Raw genomic sequence first — 22,280 nt, 5'->3', positions numbered from 1 at the left:
CTAAATTAACATTCCGGAAATGTTTATTTTACCCTGCAGTATTGATCCGAAATCGGTGTAAATATTAGGCTTTTTAGATGTATTAGGGGTTAAAATTACCCTTTTTCGGGTTGTATTGCAAAGAGAATGCTACTAGGAAATAACCGAAAAAACGGTCTTTTAAAGAAATTGAACATAAAATAGTTTTATAAAACAAATCATTTTCTAAGTCTCTTTGAATGTGAGCAACTGATGTTACCCTATTCAAAGATCAATTAAACTCAATTCCTCTTATCCTATTCAATAAAATTGATCCGAAAACCGGTCTGGAATAAAGAAATATTGCAGATTGAGGATGTATAATGGGCTCAAATGGAGTCCTAGTTACAGCGGTCCTATAATTCATTTATTTTTTGCCTTTAAAAACATTTTTTTCTACAAAATTGAGTTATTTGACTTCTAAGAATTTTCAATAAGAAAAAAAATTATAATTGTTTTCTATCATTTATAAGTATTTTTCCCGCCAAAACACTTTGTACTTTTGATATTTGGCAACGGTGATTTCCTGAGCTAGCCCTATATCTTTTTACATAAATTAATTTCATCAATTAAATTTAAATTAAATTATTTACTTTTTTTATTTTCACAAAAATAATCACGAAATGAAAAGAATTATCACAAGCTTAGATTATATTGTAATGACAAAAATTTATGATATTTAACTAATTAAAATAAAGCAAGATATATAATATTTATTAGAGAAATTAAATTGCAGGTTTCTTTTTAAATATTAATTTTAAAAAAATCTAGGGTAAATATGCCAAATTTCGGCATAGTTGCATGCAAGCGCAAAGTCTCAAGTTTGAAATGTAATATTTTAAATACAAATTGATTTTTTTTTATTCTTTCTTTTTTACCGTCTTTGTTTACTCTAAAACCATTCTTATGTTAACCGACTTGAGAACCGAGGCTTAGGTTTAGCGACATCTGAGGAATCGACCCCAGGCACTACCTCTTTGCCGTGGCTCTCGTCGAATACTGACTGGCCGGAGCAGAGGGCAAATGCCTCGCCTCAAATGCACGCATATGCTCGTGAGGGATATACCGATGAGGTATAAGCTTTATGGGTAAGCCACAGCCGAGGGATTTTACGCTTATTGTGGCTTTTCGTCTTACAATTCGGCCAATCCTGATGAATCACCGTCTCGGTGTTAAAGAATACAGGGGAATAGGATTGAACCGAAAGACATTCCATTGGGAGACATTGCGCAATGCAACATACCACCAATGCGGCCACCTATTGCCGAGATCGGTTAAGATCTAGGTGGAGCCATCTACACCAATCTTTCGCATGATAGTACATGAGAGACACGAACTAAATTCTCGTGACGCTCACCATATCACTGTGATTGGCGTAGACCGTGAATTCTATGTCGAATTCACACTAACAGGCTGTTGTAGTTGAGAGCCTGATTATAGCGCTTCCGTTGGACGTCTTTAACTTGCACCATCAGCTATGCAGTCCTCTCATGACCATAAGTCCACGGCCCTAATTGGCCTCATTCTTCATTCGCTACCATGATGAAGAACATGGCCCTCCAGACTGCATCTGAAATTATACTTGCAATTTGTATTAGTCATGGTGCAATAATACATCATTTATTTAGTTCAATAAATGAATGTCTTTCGTTGTTACAATGAGTTTATTTCTGCAATCATGTTACTTCATTACTTCAAATTTTTCACATAAACTTCATGTAAATTTTCTTATTCGAAATCATCTGCTCCCAAATCAAAATCATGAAGTTTGGGCCACAACTTCATCCTATCTGCCGCTTGCACGGAAACATACGGTATTTGGGTAATCTGGGTACTGTCTGTGTCTCTGACTTCATAACGATCACCTTCCAGCACCTTCGAAACCATATATGGCCCCTTGAATCTCGGAAGCAACTTTCGCGACTGTCCAGTCGCCGGAGGTTCAGCACGGATCAGCACAATATCACCCTCTTGGTACTTCCTAGGAGACTTATGACCCCGATTGTGAATTTGGGCGACTCGTGCATAATGATTTTGCATCCGCTCCTTTGCCTCCTTTCTGAGTGAACTGAGCTGTTCTGGCGTTAAAATATTTGGTTTTGGATCAACCTGCAAGCAGTTCAGGAGCTTATTGCCAATCACATTTCTGGGCTGGTAGCCGAACAGCAACTCCTGTGGGGACATCTTTGTGACACTATTCTTTAGAGAGTTCAGTGACCAGGCAACTGCTTTGACATGACGATCCCAGTCACTTTCCTGAACATCAGCAGTCATTGCTGCTAATGCTGTTTTAACTGTTCGGAAACAGCGTTCTATTTGGCCATTTCCCCTGGGAGTTGACACTGCAGTCAGCGAATGTTTGATAACGTGGTCTTTGCAGTATTTTTCAAACTCCTTGGCTGTGAAAGCCGATCCACGATCTGACACCAGATGAGTAGGCATACCAAAATAATTTGAGATCTCGTCCAAAATCTTGATGACGCTGGCTGCAGTCGGATTTCTTATCGGTTTCAGGATAACGAATTTTGTGAATGCGTCAATCACTCCAATAATATATGAGTTGCCGGCTTTGCTCTTCACGAATGGGCCACAATGGTCGACATGCACTGTATGAAATGGCACAGCTACTCTCTCAACGGTGTGTAGTTCGTAACGGGTCTCGTCCAATCCCCTGGCATTATATAAGCAGGGTACGCAGGTGGTCACATACTTTTTGACTATGTTCCTCAAGCCAGGGAAAAAGAAATGCTTCTTTAAGTTTTCCACCGTTCTCTCAAACCCTGGGTGACCCATATCATCATGAGCACCTCGAAGTACATGATACCGACAACCTTTGGGAACGACGAATTTAAAACCAGTCACATCATTTTTGTAAAGTCTGCCGTCAGAGAATGAATATTCCTTAAGCCAATGATTTCTTTCGGGATGTTTAGATTGACTGTCACTGATCACATCAATAATTTCTTTTAGCTTTTCATCTTGGTTTTGAAGAGTCGATATCCAGCTTTCCATGTCCACTCCTACCCGAAAAACTCCAATTTCTACTGATTGTTCTCCATTGGGTTTTTCAACTGGTGCACGGCTTAGAGCATCAGGTGCTCGTAGCCATTTGGCAGCCCGGTGTCGGACATTGAAGTCGAATATCTGCAACCTCATCCACCATCGTGCAACTCGTGCATTGAGTTCTGCTTTCTTCTTAGTGGCTGCAAGGGATTGACAATCTGTGACAACTGTGAATGACTTGTTGAGTAGGTAATATTGAAATCGTTCGAGACTGGCAAGCACAGCCAACGTTTCCAACTCATAACTACTATAATTGGTCTCAGCCGGTGTTGTTGATCTACTAAAATAGGCAACCGCTCTCCTCTTTTCATCCTTTGATATTTGCACCAAGATTCCACTAAGTCCTGTTTTACACGCATCTGTCCATACTTCGTGTTGAGACTCAGGGTCGTACAGGGCAAGCACTGGCTCGCTTGTCAGAGCTATTTTCACCTTTTCGAATGCGCGTTGCTGATCTTCTCCCCATAAAAAGTCACCCGCATTCTTCTTCAGAAGAATATTCAGCGGCTTTGTAATAATGGAGAAATCCTTCACGAACTTGCGGAAAAATCCAGCCAATCCGAGGAAACGTCTCACTTCATCAGGTCCATTTGGTTTTGGGAAATCTTTTATGGCTAAAATCTTAATATCCCCTGGGTGTGCACCATCTCGATCAATTCGATGGCCCAGATAATTAACAGATGTCTGAAAAAATTGGCATTTCTCTGGATTAAGTGTTAAATCCGCCTGTCTCAATCGAACTAGAAATTCTTCCAGCATTTGTAGATTCTCTTCAATGGTTTCTGTAGCAATCAGAACGTCGTCCATGAAAACAATCACTTTTTTACGGTCCAAACCCTCTGTTACTTTTGCCATCAATCTGAGGAAAACAGCTGGGGCATTTGTAAGTCCAAAGGGCATCCTCAAGAACTCATAATGCCCTGTGGGTGTGATGAATGCAGTGTAAGGCTGCGATGACTCCTCTACTTCCACTTGATAATACCCCGAGAACAGATCAAGCACAGTGAAAATCTTCTTGCCACAAAGATCGTTCAGTTTATTTTCGAGAAGTGGCATCGGGAAAAGATCACGCCGGGTAATTTCATTGATATCCCGAAAATCAACACACATGCGCAGATCTCCATTGGGTTTCTTTGTCAAAACTATGGGACTGGCATATTGGGAGCGTGATGGCACAATAATTCCTGCTTTGAGAAGCTCGTCGATAAGCACGTCCAATTTCTCCTGCTGGCCACAGGAAAGACGACGGGGTTTATGCTGAATCAGCTTTGATGAGATCAGTTCGATATTCATCTTGTCCAATTTTGTGCACCCAATCTCGCTCAGATTTTTCGCGAAACAATCCTTGTACTTGTTTATCAACAAAGTCAGCTGGTTACGTTGCTCAGAAGACACATCTTCGTGAACTTGGATGTCAGATTCATTTATCATCACTGGAGACACCTTGGATATGTTTTTGGTTGTGACTTCCCGAAACAGGCAACTGTCCTTGGAGCTGATGACCTCAATCCCTGAAGAGTCAACAAAATCTCTTCCGATCAGCAGATCTGTATTTTGAACACTATCTGGAACCAAGTACAACTTCAGCTCACCTTTAAACCCATCTATTTCCACTGTTTCAATGGCCATCTTCTTTGTTGTGCAATGGCCACCACCAAAACCTCTCAATACTTCGTCAGTGGAATAGGTGCTGAGTTTCAGCTTCTGTGCGCAAGATTCAGTGATGGTAGAGCAGTCAGATCCCAGATCAAAGAAGCATGAGAGCTGCATACCATTCAGTGTAGCGGGTTTTGCAAAGACGTTTTTAAGAGCGATTACCCGCACAATCGCTCTTGACTGAAAATCCGACCTTGCAGTTTCTTTTTCTGGGCATTTTCTGGCAATATGCCCTTCCTTCTTGCATTTGTAGCATATTAGAGCCTTTTTCCCATTGGAACTTCCTGCTTTTGGAGTGGAAGTGTTTGACTTTTTGTCTTCTCTTCCGTGCTTTTTCTCAGTCTCTCTCTTTTCCCTGGCATACGGGGAGAATCGCCGGACTCTCTTAGTCTTGCGGTAGTCATCCTTCTTTTGCTTCTCACTCTGATTTGTACACATTTTCCGAAGCTTTTCGTGGTTTAGGACACCTTCTACATTTCGCACTTCATGTATAAAGTCTGCAATTGTGGTGCATCTGGTCGAAATTAGCGAACTTCGCACCGCCGGATCAGAAAGGCCAGACACCGCAATCTTAATTATTTCTTTTTCTGCCATTCCGATTGATTCACCTTTCACCTGCAGAGCATACACATAATCCTCAATGCTTTCAGAACTTTTGCGGGTCCTCTTTAGCATCTCGAGGTGAACTGTGGCCCAATCCCGTGTGTCCGGAAATGCCTTGAGGAATTCAGCCTTAAAAGCTTCCCATGTGGTGAGAGAAAGTCGCCTGGCATCATACCTATAAGACAAAAGCAAATATAGAAAGCCAATTAGAACAGAACCGAGATTAACTTCGTTCTATCTTCCTCTTCACGATACTATGCGTAATAGTCCACTATTTTGCAACACTCAATTATTACCAATCTTGCGCAGCGCCCCTGAGTCGGGTCTGCGCATAATAGAGGGCTTGTTGCTGCTCCCAATTGTGAGCACTCATGAGATTTTCCACCGTATCTATCCAATAAGCAGCTGTCTTGGCTGAATCATCTCACGGATAAAACTTGGGAATCGACTCCTTTGCATCGGCTCCTGCTATTTTCCATGTTCTTCTGGAGCGTCCCTGATCATCTTCTCGTGTTGAAGAGCGATCTCTAGCGGATCTGAGCTCCCTCCAAAGCTTCTCATTCTCCTCTCTGAGCCTCTGCAGCTCAGCCAAGATGCTTGCAGTTGTAGCTGATCTTCGAGGGGGCATTTTCTGAAAAAATACTGCACAAATTAGCAAGAATTCTTTGCAAGCCATTTCCTATTTCAGACCTTTACCCCCTGTGATATTAATGAGCACTCAAACTATTGAATTTTCCTTAGAAAAAGGGATTTTCTCAAAAATGACTTTGTAAACACGCTGTTTTTTCACACCGGAACTCGCAAGTGACATTTTCTGACAATCTGAGATGGATTCTCGTACACTTCACGGATAAAAATAATCGGCGCGATATATCGTGCGCGGTTTTCCACGATATCTGTAAAATTCTAATATTTCACTTGAAAATGCCATTTCTTTCCTTTATTTAAATCACTTTATTGATTTTTCTTCTCACTCAGTGCATCTCATTCATTCTTGTGGGCCCACAGCATTCATTCATTCACACATAAAAATTTACTTGAATTTTCGACAGAATTCATGAAAAATCGCGATTATAATCATTTTTATTCGCGATTATTATCATCCTACTTGCGGTTATCTGCTTTTTCATGCGAAATTTCCCAGGTTTTCTCTAATTCTCGGAGTCCCAAAGCGCCTCAGATCCCGTTGCTTCTCGGAACTCCAACACTCGTTTTTCCACTGTACAATTTTCTTCACTTTCCACTCGATTTTCACTTCACTTTATGGAAATGGGCTTGAATTATCCCACATTCTGAATTGTTAACCGACTTGAGAACCGAGGCTTAGGTTTAGCGACATCTGAGGAATCGACCCCAGGCACTACCTCTTTGCCGTGGCTCTCGTCGAATACTGACTGGCCGGAGCAGAGGGCAAATGCCTCGCCTCAAATGCACGCATATGCTCGTGAGGGATATACCGATGAGGTATAAGCTTTATGGGTAAGCCACAGCCGAGGGATTTTACGCTTATTGTGGCTTTTCGTCTTACACTTAATACATTTTAAAATGAATAAAAATATAGACATAGCTTTGGTGCCCTATTTCGGCCACCTTCATTCTCATAGTTCCTTGCCCTTCGGGAATTATTCAAATATCTTTTTCACGTCATATCGTTTGTCGAAGCTACATTTTTTGTTATTCTTTTGCATTCTAGAGTACGTAAAATCTAAAAGTTCATGGAAATTCGAGGAACAAAAAAGGTGGCCGAAATTGCAAGCTGGCCGGAATTTGGCACAATTACCCTATAACCGCGTAAAGGCACTGCATTTTCTCTCGAATGGTGCTGGTAGCTGTTCTAGATTTTGAATTTTTAAGCTTTTAATTGTTTAAATGAACAACTTTGAACAATTTAAAGAAAATTCACATTGTCTTGTTTATAATTTTCGCACAATTTGTCAAATAAATAATTCTCCAATTAATCAAGACACTTTTTAAGTATTGCAAAGGATTTTCAAGAATGGTTATAGTATGCAAAAAATGACGACAGATTTATATAATCCCTAAAAGTTCCTAATAAGAAAATTGACAAGCGAAATCTGTAGATGATGGAATGTCCATCTGATCACCATGACTTCCTACAAAAACCTAGTGGACAGTACAACAAAAAGCTAATCAAATTTCTATTAAAGCGTAACATCATTTGTCAAGATTCGATGTTTGGTCCTTCAGAGATTTTTTGATGCAATCTCGCGCTGTTGAACAATTGGTTGGTGGCTTTTTGAGGAAGTGGGAGAAGTGTAGCAATTATTGAGATTTATTGTATTGGGAAGAGTGAGAGGGCACAAAAAAAAAGACATGGGGCATAGAAGAGAGGCAGATTGCGCAGATTCCTGCTGTTTTCTGGGCAGCCGCTGGCCAAGCCACGATTCCTTCAATGGCAAACAGTAGCCGTGGTAGCGTTCATTTGTCATGGTCATTAGTTCTTTGTGGGCTATCTCTTGACGCTGCCTGAGTAAGAATGAAGAGGAAGCTTTCAGTGTCTTCAAGTGTCTCTCACTGCTTTGCCATGGAATAGTCTGTATATGGACTCTGCCCCGGTATTGTGTTGTTATGAATAACACGCGATTATAAATTGATAATTTGTAATAGATTGACGATACTTTTTCTTGAGCACTGTATTCTCACCCATTCGACGATCTTCACGGATGATCTTCTTTAGACGTCTTTTTTTTTGCCTTAACCCTTTCGGCCTAATAAGGCATGAACGAAATACTTTTTTTATTGGAAATAATTATTATTAATTATTACTGACAGTAGAAATAGGCTGAGAAAAGGTGGCAATGAGACCCGAAAAAAAAAGAACTAAACCAAGACTCAATTCGACATTCAAATTTAAATTGGTAAAGGAGTGGCGGAAAGAAGGTTTTCTGATTTTTCTGAGATATGGCAACCCCATGAGATGAAAGGTTGAAAGAATCGCCTCAGTAGGGTCCACCGGATGATCAGGGATCCGAGGTGTTGAGTGGAATTTTTCAAGTCCGAGTCAAATCACATCACTTTGAGTCAGGGTATCATGCTGGTCGGGGAAATTGAAATTAACGAAAAATCTTAATGATTACCTCCTTGTGTTATTTATCTGCACAAATTCATCTTCAACCATCGTTGGATATTAACGGCGAGAGAAAAATGAAAAAGAGATAAATTCATTGAATGAATCGAGCGTGCGCGGGAATGGGTTCATCAATGGGAACTTTCGCAATTAATATTTAGTGAGTGAGTGAGAGATAGAATAAAAAAAAGGTAATGAATTATTTATTAAGTGTTGTCGTTGCAGCAACACATCATACCTCTTTGCGGGTTACTTTCATCGAGCATTGCAATTCTGTAGCCATTTGGCGTCTTTTATGGTCGACACTCGCGAGGGTGGATAATGTGCTAGATTTATGGTAATACTTGTGGATTTTTTCATTAGAATTAATGGGCTATCATTACAATTTTTTTTATTACTGAGAGAAATTATCTTGTTTGTTTATACAAAATGATAGTGAAAGGTTACGAATAGCAATGTCAGAACTTTAGAATTACAAGCATAAGAGTGAAATTTATTTGGGAAAAGATTGTTGAAGATATATTTCAAATAGACACCCCGCGAAATACGAATGTGCTCACTTAATATTATAGTGAACATATGTAAATTTCTCAGAGTGTATTAAGGGGTTATGTGGATCAAGAAAACTGAAAAAACAATATTTTTTCTAATTGTTTTAAACTATATTTTCTGTAAATTTCTTTAAATTATTTTTAAAAGTCAGTCATTGGGACCTCATTTTTGGCGATTTTGTTTTGAAAAAAAAAACAATATTTTCGGTGGACAAGTTCTGTCCACCTGTTCAGATTGGTTCATCTGAAATCTAAAAACTAAATATTTCCTGGTAGCTGATGAGTTGAACTAGTTCTCGAACGAATGATTTTATGTTTACTTAATCACATAACTTATTCTACAAGACGAAACGTGGTGTAAAATATGTCAAAAATTATATTTTTTGTATAAATAAAATTCTCTCAAAATTTCAAATTTTAGTTTTCCAGAAATCCTTAATTCAAGAACTAATTTAACCAATCAGCTTACAAGAGAAATTCAGTCTTTGGATTTCAAATAACCCAATTCGAAATCTTGTCCACCGTAAAATATGTTCTTTAACATTTTATGGCCACTCCTAATGTTTCTGACGTGCTTTCATATTGGAGTAGGTGTCATAATACCACTGACCGATTTGGGAAACCTATATAGTATCTGATTTTTGAAACGTCCAACAACTAGAGGGTACATTGTTTTAAAAATAAGATTTTCAAAAAATGATATTCTTTATTCTTAAAGAATTTCTTTCTGATAATAATTGTTGATCATTACGATTTGTAGACTGAATTCACAGTGGAGTCCCTGAAGTCGCTCAAATCTTAATCCCTCAAATTCTAAACACGACTGTTGAATTCAAAATGAAAAACGTTGGGTTATGTTTAAAAAAAATCATATTAAGAATTATTGAGGAATATGTGAGAAAGTACGGGCAGTTGATTTAACATTTTAAGGTCGAAAGTGTCGAAAATTGGGGGTCAGAGAAAATTATTTTTTCCGACTCTTTATAGCAAATGAAGACTTTAGATGGCTATAAGACAAAATTTTATTTTTGGTTCACCGGTGACCCAATCGTCCTTAAAGGATTAAAGTGCAATTTAATCTTACACAACTTTTCTTATATTTTGAAAATATCACTCGAATTTATACTTCTTGTGCCATTTATACTTCCCATAAGCGTTAGAAATTGAGAGACTCTACTGTACGTCAATATACAAAAATTTATATAAATGTAAATAAAGTTTAAAAAAGAATCTAGAGAGATAATTGAATTATTCAATTAACTTAAGATATACTGCTTAAAATATTTGAAGGGTTTACGATTGCGAAATTAACCCTTTAAGGACAATTGGGTCACCCGTGACCCAAAAATGAAATTTTTCCTACGGCCTTTTAATGCTGTATTTTTTTGCTCTAAAATGTTAGAAAAAATGATTTTTCTGACCCTCGATTTTTGACCTTCTCTTCCTTAAAGGGTTAAACTATCTGTATTTTAAAATTCATTTAAATTCAATTAGTTTTAACGATTTAAACAGTTCTTTTAGTGAAAACTTTGAAAGATTCAGTAAAAAATTTCATTAAAATATTATTGTCTAGTCGTATTATTAAAAACTGGGACAGTCGTAAGCATGGGGTAATTATGAACACTAATTTTATTGTCTACGCTTCTTGGACATATGACAACCATTTCTACCGTGGGCAAGGATTCTTATAGTACTTAAAGTATCTATGAATTCATATAGGTCTCATGCTCTAAATTCTAATTTCCAATTGAGATAATCACACAGTTTACAACTACCCCATGATAACTCTACTAACCCAGCTCCCCCTACACCATTTCTTAAGCATTTTCTGTCAAAACATGTCCTGTAACGTTTTGTTACCAAAATAGAAACTTTTACGTAAGAAAAAATAATCTTACACTGAGAAAAAATGGGGGTGCGATTAACTATCTTTCCTCATAATTTTAACACTTTTTAGGTGTAAAAATATATCAACATTTCTTAATATCAATTTAACACTTTTTTAAGTGTTAAATTAACATAAAAAAGGTTAACTTAAACCCCTAATACACCTAAAAAGCATAATATTTACACCGATTTCCGATCAATACTGCAGGGTAAAATAAACATTTCCGGAATGTTATTTTAACTTTTTCGGATTTCTCTCAGTTTATGTAATAATTTATAATAATGGAAAAATCACCTTTTTCTTGCGTTATTTTTTGCGAAATGTTTTGAATGTCACACACAATTCAATTAAAGAGCTAAAATCCCAAATTTTTCGCTGGATCAATACAGTTTCAATTTTTACCTCAAATTGAATTATTTCACCATGTGGTATGTTATTTTCTGGGTGGAAATCGCTGTATAGAAGGGTAGTATATTGAATGATCAAATTCCTCCTATTATTTTGCATATCAACTAGCCAATTTGTGAACGAGATAAATAAATCGTGAAGCTCATCCATATCGAATATGCTAGAGAAAATAACGCGGGTGTCTCATATTTACTGATTGCATCGCAGTTTTGGATTTATTCTCCCTTCGATGAACCCGTCGGTCTGTTATTAGCCCTAATTGGTGTAGGGTTAAATTGTTAATTAGTTGACTTTTCACAACACTCATATTGCCACATAATACAACGTCTCCCATTCAACTTTTACCCTCCACTGCATGTGAAAAACCTCATCGACACATTAAGGGGTTTTCCTTTTCGAATAAAATCTATCAGGAAATTCATCATAATATCTCAAAATTCATGAGAAATTCTCTGATTGCTAGCTTCATTAAATCATTTTGCTAAAATGAAAACACTTTTTGTCTTCAACTTGATGCAACAAATGATGGACCATCAATTCTAGGACCATTAAAAATAATTGAATTAAGAAGCACGCCCACCACTAATAAATTAGCTCTCAACATACATTTGTTCCCATAACAATTCTTCACTGTCTTGTAACACAAAAATGTTAGAAAAAAAAACTTAACAGTGTCCCTCTTCTTGAATGAGCCCCACTAAATAAATATCAAGTTAATTTGTATTTTATTTATTGGGTCGAATTTGAACATTGAGCACAATATAAAGGTTGATTAATTGACCGGTTTTATAGCTGTTCTGTCATCAATGCGATCTCTAAAGTCTCTGAGAATCAAGTCTTGAAATCCAAAGTGACGATTTTGCTAAAGAATTTCGTAAGTATTCCACTTTCTTCGGAAAATATACAACATTACGCCTGGATAGAGCAATAGACTGAATAGTAACATCAAATGGTAAGTAAATCATTTCAGTATTAAACAATTGTCAGTGGAGAATTTACGACCAGAGTGATTCCCTCTGACCACGCTCTCTTATTTAATGACTCAGTGCACATTTACCTTTGGAGGGTGAAGTGCACTGTTAGAAAACGAAGGTTGCGGGACACCTAAAGGAATATAACAATTTATTAGTTCAAATTGCTTCATTCAAAATGTCAAATTAATTAGACTCCTTGCTTTGAAAAAGCCACCAAATAAATTTTGTACAACCATCAACTTTTAATTTTCAAGTGACATCAGTATTACTGAAAAGTAAATTATTATTTTTTTCACATTAAGGGCAGAATCACATTGAAAGTAAAATGCTCACTGTATTTCGCTAATTTACGCATTTTCATTGCAATTCTTACGCAAATTTTCAATTACCGTATTACCTTATCTCATACTCAGTGGCACTAGGTGAAAATAGTATAAGAAAATTGAAGAAATCAAACGAAAATTCGATAAACGGTGAGCAAAAAAACTGTACGATTAATTTTTCTCACTGTTTTTTGCTCATAATTTATCGAATTTTCGTTTCAAATCTTCAATTTTCTTATATTATTTTTACCTAGTGCCACCGAGTATGAGATAAGGTGATACGGTAATGGAGAATTAGAGTAAGAATTGCAATGAAAATGCGTAAATTAACGAAATACGGTGAGGCTACGGCGAGCATTTTACTGTCAATGTGATTCTACCCTAAATAAATTTGATCATTTCATTTAAAACTTCAAAAAATAATGAAATAATTTTTTACGAACCAAAATTTTAATATACTCAATTAAAATAAGTTTTTTTGCCAGATGTGGAAGATTCTTTTTTCAATAAATTTAATTCGTAAGAAATAAATTTAATCAGAAGATTAAGTAATTTAAAATGAGCAACTGTGAACATATTATCCACTATCCAATGGCATATATAAATTTGTCTTAAAAAGGGACAGATAATCCTAACCGGCTTATGTAGGTGAGATTCTTAACGTGAGCTAACTCGGAGTGCATGCAAATTCGATTTAGAGTATTTTTGTATTTAAACCAAATGCAAATTTTGTATTTAAACCAAAATATCAAGGATTGGGATGAACTGGCAGAAAAGTGATATATGGGTGAAATGTAGACCAGAATGTACTCTATAATTTTCCCATAGAACATGATCTCATCGATTACTCAGAAGCCAAGATAAGCGAGGTTTTTTGTTTCTTAACTCGTTTTTTCATCCAGAGTTCCCCAAGTAGTCATTTGTTGAACTTCAACTATATCAAAGAATTGTTGTATTTTGTGGGATTTTCCATTTAAAACCATATTTTAAGTGTCTTGGTGGAGTAGAGGCAGTCAAATTTGCATCTGAGTGATTTCAAAGCGTTATTATGGGAAAAATCAATTTTTTCACACTTAAACGGCAAAATCTGAGTGATAGCGTAGTCTGAGTGGAAAATGATGTATGGACAAAATGTAGAGACAAATATGCTCTACAATTATGTCGAAGTAATTATCAAGATCGGTTCAGCGACAGTCGAGATAATTGAGGTTATGTGATATTGAAATTGGTTTTTCGACTGTGGCGCCCCTGGTGTTGGTCCCACGATGTTCAAATATTCTAGAAAGTTGTAACATTTGGTGAGATCTTTCGTTTAAGCCCTCATTCATCAAAATCGGTCACACAGAACCGGAGATATGATTTTTTGAATTTCGTGAACTTTGACCCCTCATATCTCCGGTTCTGTTTTAACCACAGCGCACATACGCACCATTTTGGAAACGTCCTAGACTGGACTACAACATACTAAAATTTCATTAACTTGCACAATGCCGTTTTTGAGAAAAGTGACTTTGAATTTCGATGAATTTTGACGCTATCACAGCGCCACCTGTGGTGACTTTTTGATCTTCCATCTGAAAGTGCTCATCGAGACGAAACCAAAAAGGTAAAATTTAGGTCGCTATGTTAGTTAGAACCGGAGATAGAGGCCGGTTAATGTTCGAACTTTGACCCCTTATAGCTCGGGTCAGGGGTTTTAGATCGACTTAAGGTTTTTTTTGTTTGATAGGTATAATCAACGGCTACAACATACTAAAATTTCAGCCCGATGCACAATGGAATTTTTGAGTTATTTAACTTATAAGATTTTAAAATTTTCTTTTTAATAATAGCGCCCCTAGCGGTGGTTTTATGAACTTGCGATGTTAGAAGGGGAAGTGGCATTTCACGAGAGCTTTCCAAAAAGCCCTCACTTTTTAAATTCTGATAATTAGAGCCGGAGTAATGGCCATTTTAAGAAATTTTTTTTGGACCCTTATAGCTCGGGTCAGGGGGGTCGGGGGACCTTAAGTTTGGTATTGATGGAAAGCTCTAAGGCCCAGCTATAACATACTAAAATTTGAGCCCGCTCGATGCCATAGGGGCGGAGCTATTGAGAAAACAAAAAAAGGGGGGTCTTCAAAATGGCGGAAGGAGGGGTGGGGGGTGGGGGGTCAATGCACCAAGTTGCAATTTTCACCCGATATATAACCTTTGCCGAAAACCGCAAGTCGATATCTTTTTTAGTTTAGGAGCTATTAAGCTCCAAAGAGCGGCCGGCCGGGAACGTAAATTAGCCACATATATATTCGTGATCAGGAAGTGCTGAAACACATTTTGGCCAAGTTTGAGGTCAATCGGACGACATGAAATTTTGTTAGGATTATAGTAGGTGAGATTGTTAAGAATCTCACCTAATATTGAATAAAACGTACAGTACGTGCCAAAAGTTCGTTGCCTCTGCATGTTCGGGAAACCAGATAGAAAAAATTATAGAAAAAACACTTTTTAAATTTTTTGTTTTTGAAGATGAATTCCCTGTAATCCGCAGATTTTATTTATGTATTTCGAAAAAAAATTCATTTTATTTCATATAAAAAAATTGTTTTCCAAAAGTTATTCATTTTTTATGCGATAAAAGTTTGTTGTCTGAAAAAGTTACTCAAAATGGGCAAATAATTCAACATCATGTCAACCAGTTGTATTTTGAAGCTATGTAATTTAAAAGGCAATTGATGAATTTGAACATTTTTCAAGTTTTCAATGGTCATATCATGCAAAAGTTATGATATTTAATTAATAAGAAATAATGTGTTTTTTAATAATTAATGATTTTGGTTATGGCAAGTTACAAGAAGGTGATAGTCCCTCTAAGATACGATAAGATGATGATCCCCTTATAATGAAAACTAGAAATGTTTGGAAAATATTTCAAAAATTAGTAAAATTTACAAATGAATTAAAAAGAAAATAAATGCTTTAATTCAAGAAAATATGTTCTTAAATTAGGCTCAATATTTAATATATTTTTCTAATTTATGATATTTAATTCTTTGTAATTTTTTAATTAGATATTAGACTTCAGAGGACGAGATCTGTATGAATTCATAGATACTATAGGGATGCTTGTCCACTAATGGTCCTCATACACTGAGAGAAATTCTAAAAAGTCAAAATAACATTCCGGAAATGTTAATTTTACCCTGCAGTATTGATCCGAAATCGGTGTAAATATTACCCTTTTTAGGTGTATTATGGGTTAAAGTTACCCTCTTTTCATGTTGATTTTACCCACAAAAGGTGTGAAATTAACATTAAAAAATGTTGATATATTTTTATACCCGAAAAGTGTTAAAGTTATGACGAAAAAAAGTTAATCGAAGCCTCTTTTTTTCTTAGTGTAGTCCAAATAGTTTAGAAATAAAAATCAGTTTTCGATGCTACCCCATGTTCGATGAATCCCCAGTTTCCCCTAAGTTTTTCATAATTTTGTCTTCTTTTTCATCGTGAGTTATGGCCGTCCAGGGGCGTTGAGAATCCAACTGACTTTCTAACAGTGTATCAAATGAAAGGACATTTTTAATGGAAGGCCAGCTCTCAGTTTATATCCATTGAAAAATTGGAAGAGAAATAGTAGAATGAGCGAATAAGAGAATAGAAATAGAAATTTCATTAAGAGATCAAGTTCATATCAATTTACATTAACACTTTTGGTCTCCAGCCAGTGCCTTGAAAAGTTAATTAATCACATTAACTCCTTCTTCATCTGCTGCTCCCAAGTCCACGACATCGTGTTCGGGGAGCTCGAGAGGGCGCAGCTCCTGAAGGCAAAGACGTCCATTGTTGGAGTACAAGAAGGCGAACTCATGCTTGTCATATTTATAGCATGAGTAGAGTGAGTAGCGCAAAAAGTGCGCGACTAGCCGTTATTAAATATTGAAGAAACACCAACATGTGCAGAGTGGAAGTTGATGGTGAATTTTGTGTTTGAAAAATGTAAAAATGAATATGAAACTAACAATGTGGAATTCAATGCTATGGATGGACAGATATCAACGGTCAGACACGCAATGTTTGACGCCAATGAATGAGATAGAAGCCCTTCGAGACTCTTTTTTCTCTCCACTCTCTTACTCCTATTCTAATTCTAAAACATTTTTCTCAAAATTGTATTTTGTGAAATTTCACAAGTAAAGGGGACACACGGTATTAATTTTGACTTTCAATCTTTTCAATTTTATAAACTCAACCCAAGACATTTTCATTATTTAAGAAGAAGTTAGTCAAGGAATGACTGGAAAGTTTTTTTTTAAACTTTGTCCTACCGGGGTGCATTTTTTAAAGTACAAATAGTTTTGAGAAATTTCAAGGTAGGTAAAATTTAGAAAATGGTACACCACAGCCTAAGCTTTCAAGTACATTTAAATAATCGTACGACTAAGTAAAAAAAAAACTCTAAGATCATTAGAGTCGGAATCCATTACCATAAAACTATATAAAATAAATACCTATTCACTGAACTTAATGTTTTAGTTAATTAATTTTAGGAAGGCAGTAAAATCACGATAACATCAATGAAAATTTGATTTTTTTTCATATAGTCTAAATAGCTTCGCTTGTTTCAGGGGCCTCTCGACATTTCATTTTTCCATACTTTTTCGCATAGAGACACTGAAGACTATTGGCAAGTTTTTTCCTAAAAAGAATTGTATTATCAGTCTGATATATTTCGAAATTATGCAATAAAAGCTACCTAAAAATACATATTTTATAATGTTCGCCGAAATAATACAAGAACTAGGAGCAAATTTGTTTAAGTCGTGCTACAATATCTGCAAAATTTTTACAAGGAAAAGTGAAAAATAGCTTCACTTTTTATTAGGCTTGATGGGCCCCTGGCTTGTTTAATGAGTAGCCTCACATAAATTTATTACTAAACTTCCAATGCTTTGAACTTGCTAAAATATGAATAACAACTTGTATTAAAACATTAATTTCCCAATAATTGACCATTTTTTGTGGAGAATTCAATAAGTGTTTCATCTTGTCTATTACGGACTTTAGACCTAAGGCTTAGCCATATGGCTTAACTGCTCTAATTTCTGATCAATCACGGTTTTTTGGAAAACTCTACCTTAGGATTGGATTATTAATGATAAATGACCTATTAAATTTTCAAAAAGTATTAAAATTTCTCGCTATTTAAGATTTTAATACTTTTGGGAACTGAGCTAGGCTAAGCTTCTGTCTCAAGACCGCTTATCTCATGAGTTCAACCACTCCGTAAAGCTACAGCGCCTTATTACTGTTTTAATTCTATTTCGATCCGAAATTTTTGTTCAAAAATACTTATCGTAAAACCGTGAATCATTTAGGATTAGAAGTTCCTTAAAAAAAAGGGTATTTGAAATACTGGAGTTTCCCGAAATACTGCATGATTTTAGTATTTCAAAAGTAGTAAAGGTAGTGTACAAATTTCAACTACAATTTATCAATCTTGAACTAAAATAATTACATTTGTATTTAGCGCATTTACTTATTTATTTATTTTACTTATAAATTTTATATAATATATTCATCTACTGCTTATTTATTTATTTATTTAAATAGCGGCCATACACTTCTGCCATAAAACGACATTGGGATTTTACTCAATGTTTATTTTCCTCATGCTTTGTTTGATTCTGTTTGATGAATAATTTAATAAAAGGGCAATGAGCGAAAATTGCCCTGTGATTATTATTATCTTAATACTTTATTTAAAAGATGTGACAAGAGGAAAAATATCAACTTTCTCGTGTCTAAATTATTATCTTAGCGATAATACTTTTTTACACAAATTAGAGATTTTTATAAGAAGTTAAAATTTAAGTAACCAAACTACAAATAGAAAATAACTGAAATCATGAAAAAATCAAATACAAAATATAAACACATTTTAAATACAAAATATTTGTAATAGTTTTTAGGAAATTTTTGAAACCTAAATCGCGAGATTTTCTATGCAATAAGAAACTTCGGTTTTCCAAAGTTAACCAAAATCTTTCTATTCAGATCTAAAGTGTCTTGGTTATAAATTGATTTATTTCTATTTGCACAAATAGTCGTTAATATTCGAAATAACCCACAAACAAGTTTGTAAAAGTTTGTACTTTTTTCACAAACTTTGATCGTATGATGATCACTTGACAAGCATTTTTTGTACCTCAACAATCATTTGTTCGTGAATGTTCGTAAGCACACAATAAAATATTTGCTAGACAAATAAAATAGGTGTGATAATGATAGAATCACATCTAAATGTACGACCAAATGTTTGTAAAAGAATAGAAAATGCTCATGAAGTGATGATGTTCGAACGAAGTTTGTGAAAAATACAAACTTTTACGAACTTTTTAGTGGGTTATACGATTTAATTTATTTAGTAAGTTCTTATAGAAGGAATTCACAAAAATTTACAAACAATTTTACGAAATATTCTTCAGTGTAGGAAGCTGTTAAAATACTCAGTGATTATAAACGGAATCATAATGAAATGAGCCTTGTTGGTTAGATTTTTCTCGCAACAAAGCAAAAACAGATACATTTTGATACATGCAGTCGAAACGAATAGTAATACAGTGGAGTTCCTCAAATTTGAACTCTTTGAACTCCTCAAATTTGAACGACGGTTGAGTTCAAAATGTCAAATTTGAGGTTCTGTGAAGAAAGTCTTGCGTGGAGTCTGAATTAGAACTACTTTTCTCTGTTGTTTCCTCAATATTGTCGTATTATATTAACTTCCTCAACATAATTACATTGACATATTCCCTAAAGTCATCTTTCTTAATTTTGGGAAAGTGCATTTCACATGAATTCCGTTACGTTTTTGAAAATATCGTTGAAATTTGAGGAGTAAGAAATGTCATTTACACCCCCCAAATGTTCAAATTTGAGGAACTCTACTGTAATATTTTTTCTATGTTTTTCGAAGTGTCAGTTTTTGGGCAGTAAGATTTATAACTTCACTTTCGCAGTTGTGAGTTCGATTCCCGCCCGATGCAAGAAACTGAATGTCTAGACCTAAAAGAAAACATTCTCACATGTGATAAAACCGATAAAACGTAATAAAGTACACAGCCTTTGCCCAAAACCTCTGAGGGCATGGAAGAAGCATTCCCGTTACGTAAAGGCGCTCCTAATCGTTCAAGAATGGACTTAGCAGGTTTTTAATACGAAGTACAAATATGATTTTGTAGGAAATATCTTGATACGATTAATAATAATAATAATGATAATAATAGAAGTACAACTCAAAATCGAAGTATTCTGGAGTTCAAGTACAGTGCTCACTTTTTTATTCGGATAATTGTATCCAATCAATAAAAATTTTAAAATAAAATTGGTTAAAGACATTAGTAGAGAATTCTTTGTTTTTACGTATACTTGTAGGCTAATTATTAAACAAAAACTTCAAAGATTAATTTGTCTTCACTATAATAAACTATATTTTAAATGAAACCGTCAAGATGTCATCGAAATAACTTCGATCTGAATAAGGCAGCGGGCCCTATAGTAATATGTACACCACATTCCATTAATTATCCTCCCTTAGAAAAATAGGTAATAAACCAGGAGAAAAAGTGGATAACCACAAGTGTATAAATTTTCTATTGAGTCAGTATCTCATTCGGAAGGAAACTTTCGAAACGAATCCCGCGACAACAAACTCGATAAATAATTGAATTGTAACACTTTTAGAGACTGATAGAACTTTATACACAACCAATTTATCCGGTTCGTAGGCACTATATTTCGCTCAGGTTCTTTAATAAAACACACAGTTTAAAGGGGGCTTTTCTCTGTCTGCCTATCATGCAGAGCCCCCTACCAACCCACCCCACCCCTTCACAATTCCCGTATTGATTAGAGTCGCGGTCTGAGGGTTTACAAGGTGCATGTGGCTGGGGTAAGTTGCAGTAAAATGAAAACTTCAAGATGTCATGTTATGTTTTGCTTGGGAAAGAACCACTTCCTCAATTTATCTGCCAGTTGGGGCCACTATTATGTCGATAGTGATTTGTCATGAGGGGTTTTGAGAAAGACATATTATAAGACCACAATACCTGTGTCTGCGTTAATCCCAAACTTGCGGCCAATTCCGCTCTTTCGGGCAATGCTAAATACTGTGTTCGCTGAAATCGTCGATTCAACTGTTGCAACTGCAGTGAACTGTATATTGTCCGTGGCTTCCGCATCTTCTTCCCCTTTCCATTTACCCGTAATCCAGAATCTTCACATTTATCTGCAATGAGAGGACAAGAAAGAGATTGAGATCTTAAATATTGTATATATGACGCACGCTTCCACTTCTTCAATTACTCCATACATCACCATTCAATAGTGATCAAATTACAATAAAACACTCCAATTAGGGTTGATTTTTCTATATAGCGACTAATATCGCCCTAGTGAACCCCTTTAAGTAACAGAAACCCCGCCAAATTCAACACATATGCTCCGTGGTCAATTATCAATTTTGTCTGACAGGGAAATAATAGCAAAATCCCAGGGGAAAGTATTCACTCTTTTTTTTCTGTTTCAAATATTCAATCAACCACTATTTGTCTATTCTACAAATTCAATAAGATTGTTTTCACCCATTGAAATAAGTTGGGAAAACATGCCAATCGGGAGATACAAGCTACAAGTATACCTATACATTGCAATTAATGTTTTCTTGGAATTTGCTTACGAAAGACTTTAAGCTTTAGCATATGAATATATTAAATAAAAAACAAGATGTAAAATTATCAATGAAATTATCTCATAAAAGCGTTAGAAAAGATTGCTCGGAAAAAAGAAAATCTTAAAAAGACAAATCTTAAAATATAAATTTCAATACAAGATACATGGAAGATGTTGAAATAAAACCTGTGCTAAAGTATCATTGTAGTGATTCAAGTAAAGTTTCCCTAATCACAGCGAACAGACTGGACTTTTCTACATTGCCATTGCTTTTTTACGCCTTCATTGCTTTTTTACACGTGGAAAAAATATTCAAAAAAATGCGGCACCAAACCAATTTTTGCGCCAATTTGATGTCTTTTCCGTTTTCTGACTGAGACATTATTCTTTAAAAAGAAAATGATTTATTTTAAATTCATTTTTTTGTTTTATATATCACAACATTCTCCAGAAAATTCATTTGCTTGTGTACCGTACATAGGCCAAACATATACCTATAAAAAAATAAGGGATATAGGTCTGCAGGAGTTCATGAGATTTTTTTCCACTGTTTATTATATCGAGCAGATGATCAACATCCTCATCCTCATGCTTATTTCAATATATAAATAAATAAATAAAGAATCTCAGCTAATAAAATGGTCTCTCCACGAGAATAATTCTATACCGAAGAGTAGGGCAGTTTAACTAAGGGACAGCTTCAATTATCTCTTATCTCTTTAAAAGGAATGGAATAAAACTTTTATGTTACTTAAAGCAATATCTAAGTCTCATGTACACAAAAGTCATTAATTTCGTCAAGTTTCTCGTTTAAGTTCTCCAATTGATTTAATTTCAATTTATCAATAAAATTAATGCTTTTGAGCAGGTGCTCTTGAAAGAAAAGAAATATAAAAACAATGATTTATCAGAAAGCAATCATATAAATCTGCACCAAAATAAAACCTTTTGGATGTCTTATATTTCCCCTTTTCTGAATAATAGTACTTATTAATAGAAATA

At 35.4% G+C, this 22,280-nt stretch overlaps 1 protein-coding gene across 5 annotated transcripts in view; it reads right to left on the bottom strand.

Moving 5' to 3' along the window:
- Window positions 1–22,280, bottom strand: part of LOC129801212 (homeotic protein distal-less) — a 76,170-nt gene that overhangs the window by 36,756 nt on the left and 17,134 nt on the right. For all 5 annotated transcript variants that reach the window (XM_055846039.1, XM_055846038.1, XM_055846040.1 and 2 more), the window contains exon 3: window positions 20,657–20,835. In XM_055846039.1, coding sequence (XP_055702014.1) covers window positions 20,657–20,835 — 179 coding nt within the window. The remainder of the gene's footprint in view (window positions 1–20,656; window positions 20,836–22,280) is intronic.

The sequence above is a fragment of the Phlebotomus papatasi genome, chromosome 2 (genome assembly GCF_024763615.1).
Source record: "Phlebotomus papatasi isolate M1 chromosome 2, Ppap_2.1, whole genome shotgun sequence".
NCBI lineage: Eukaryota > Metazoa > Arthropoda > Insecta > Diptera > Psychodidae > Phlebotomus > Phlebotomus papatasi.
Note: the sequence above shows the minus strand (reverse complement) of the source record. Positions and strands in the feature narration are given on the sequence as shown.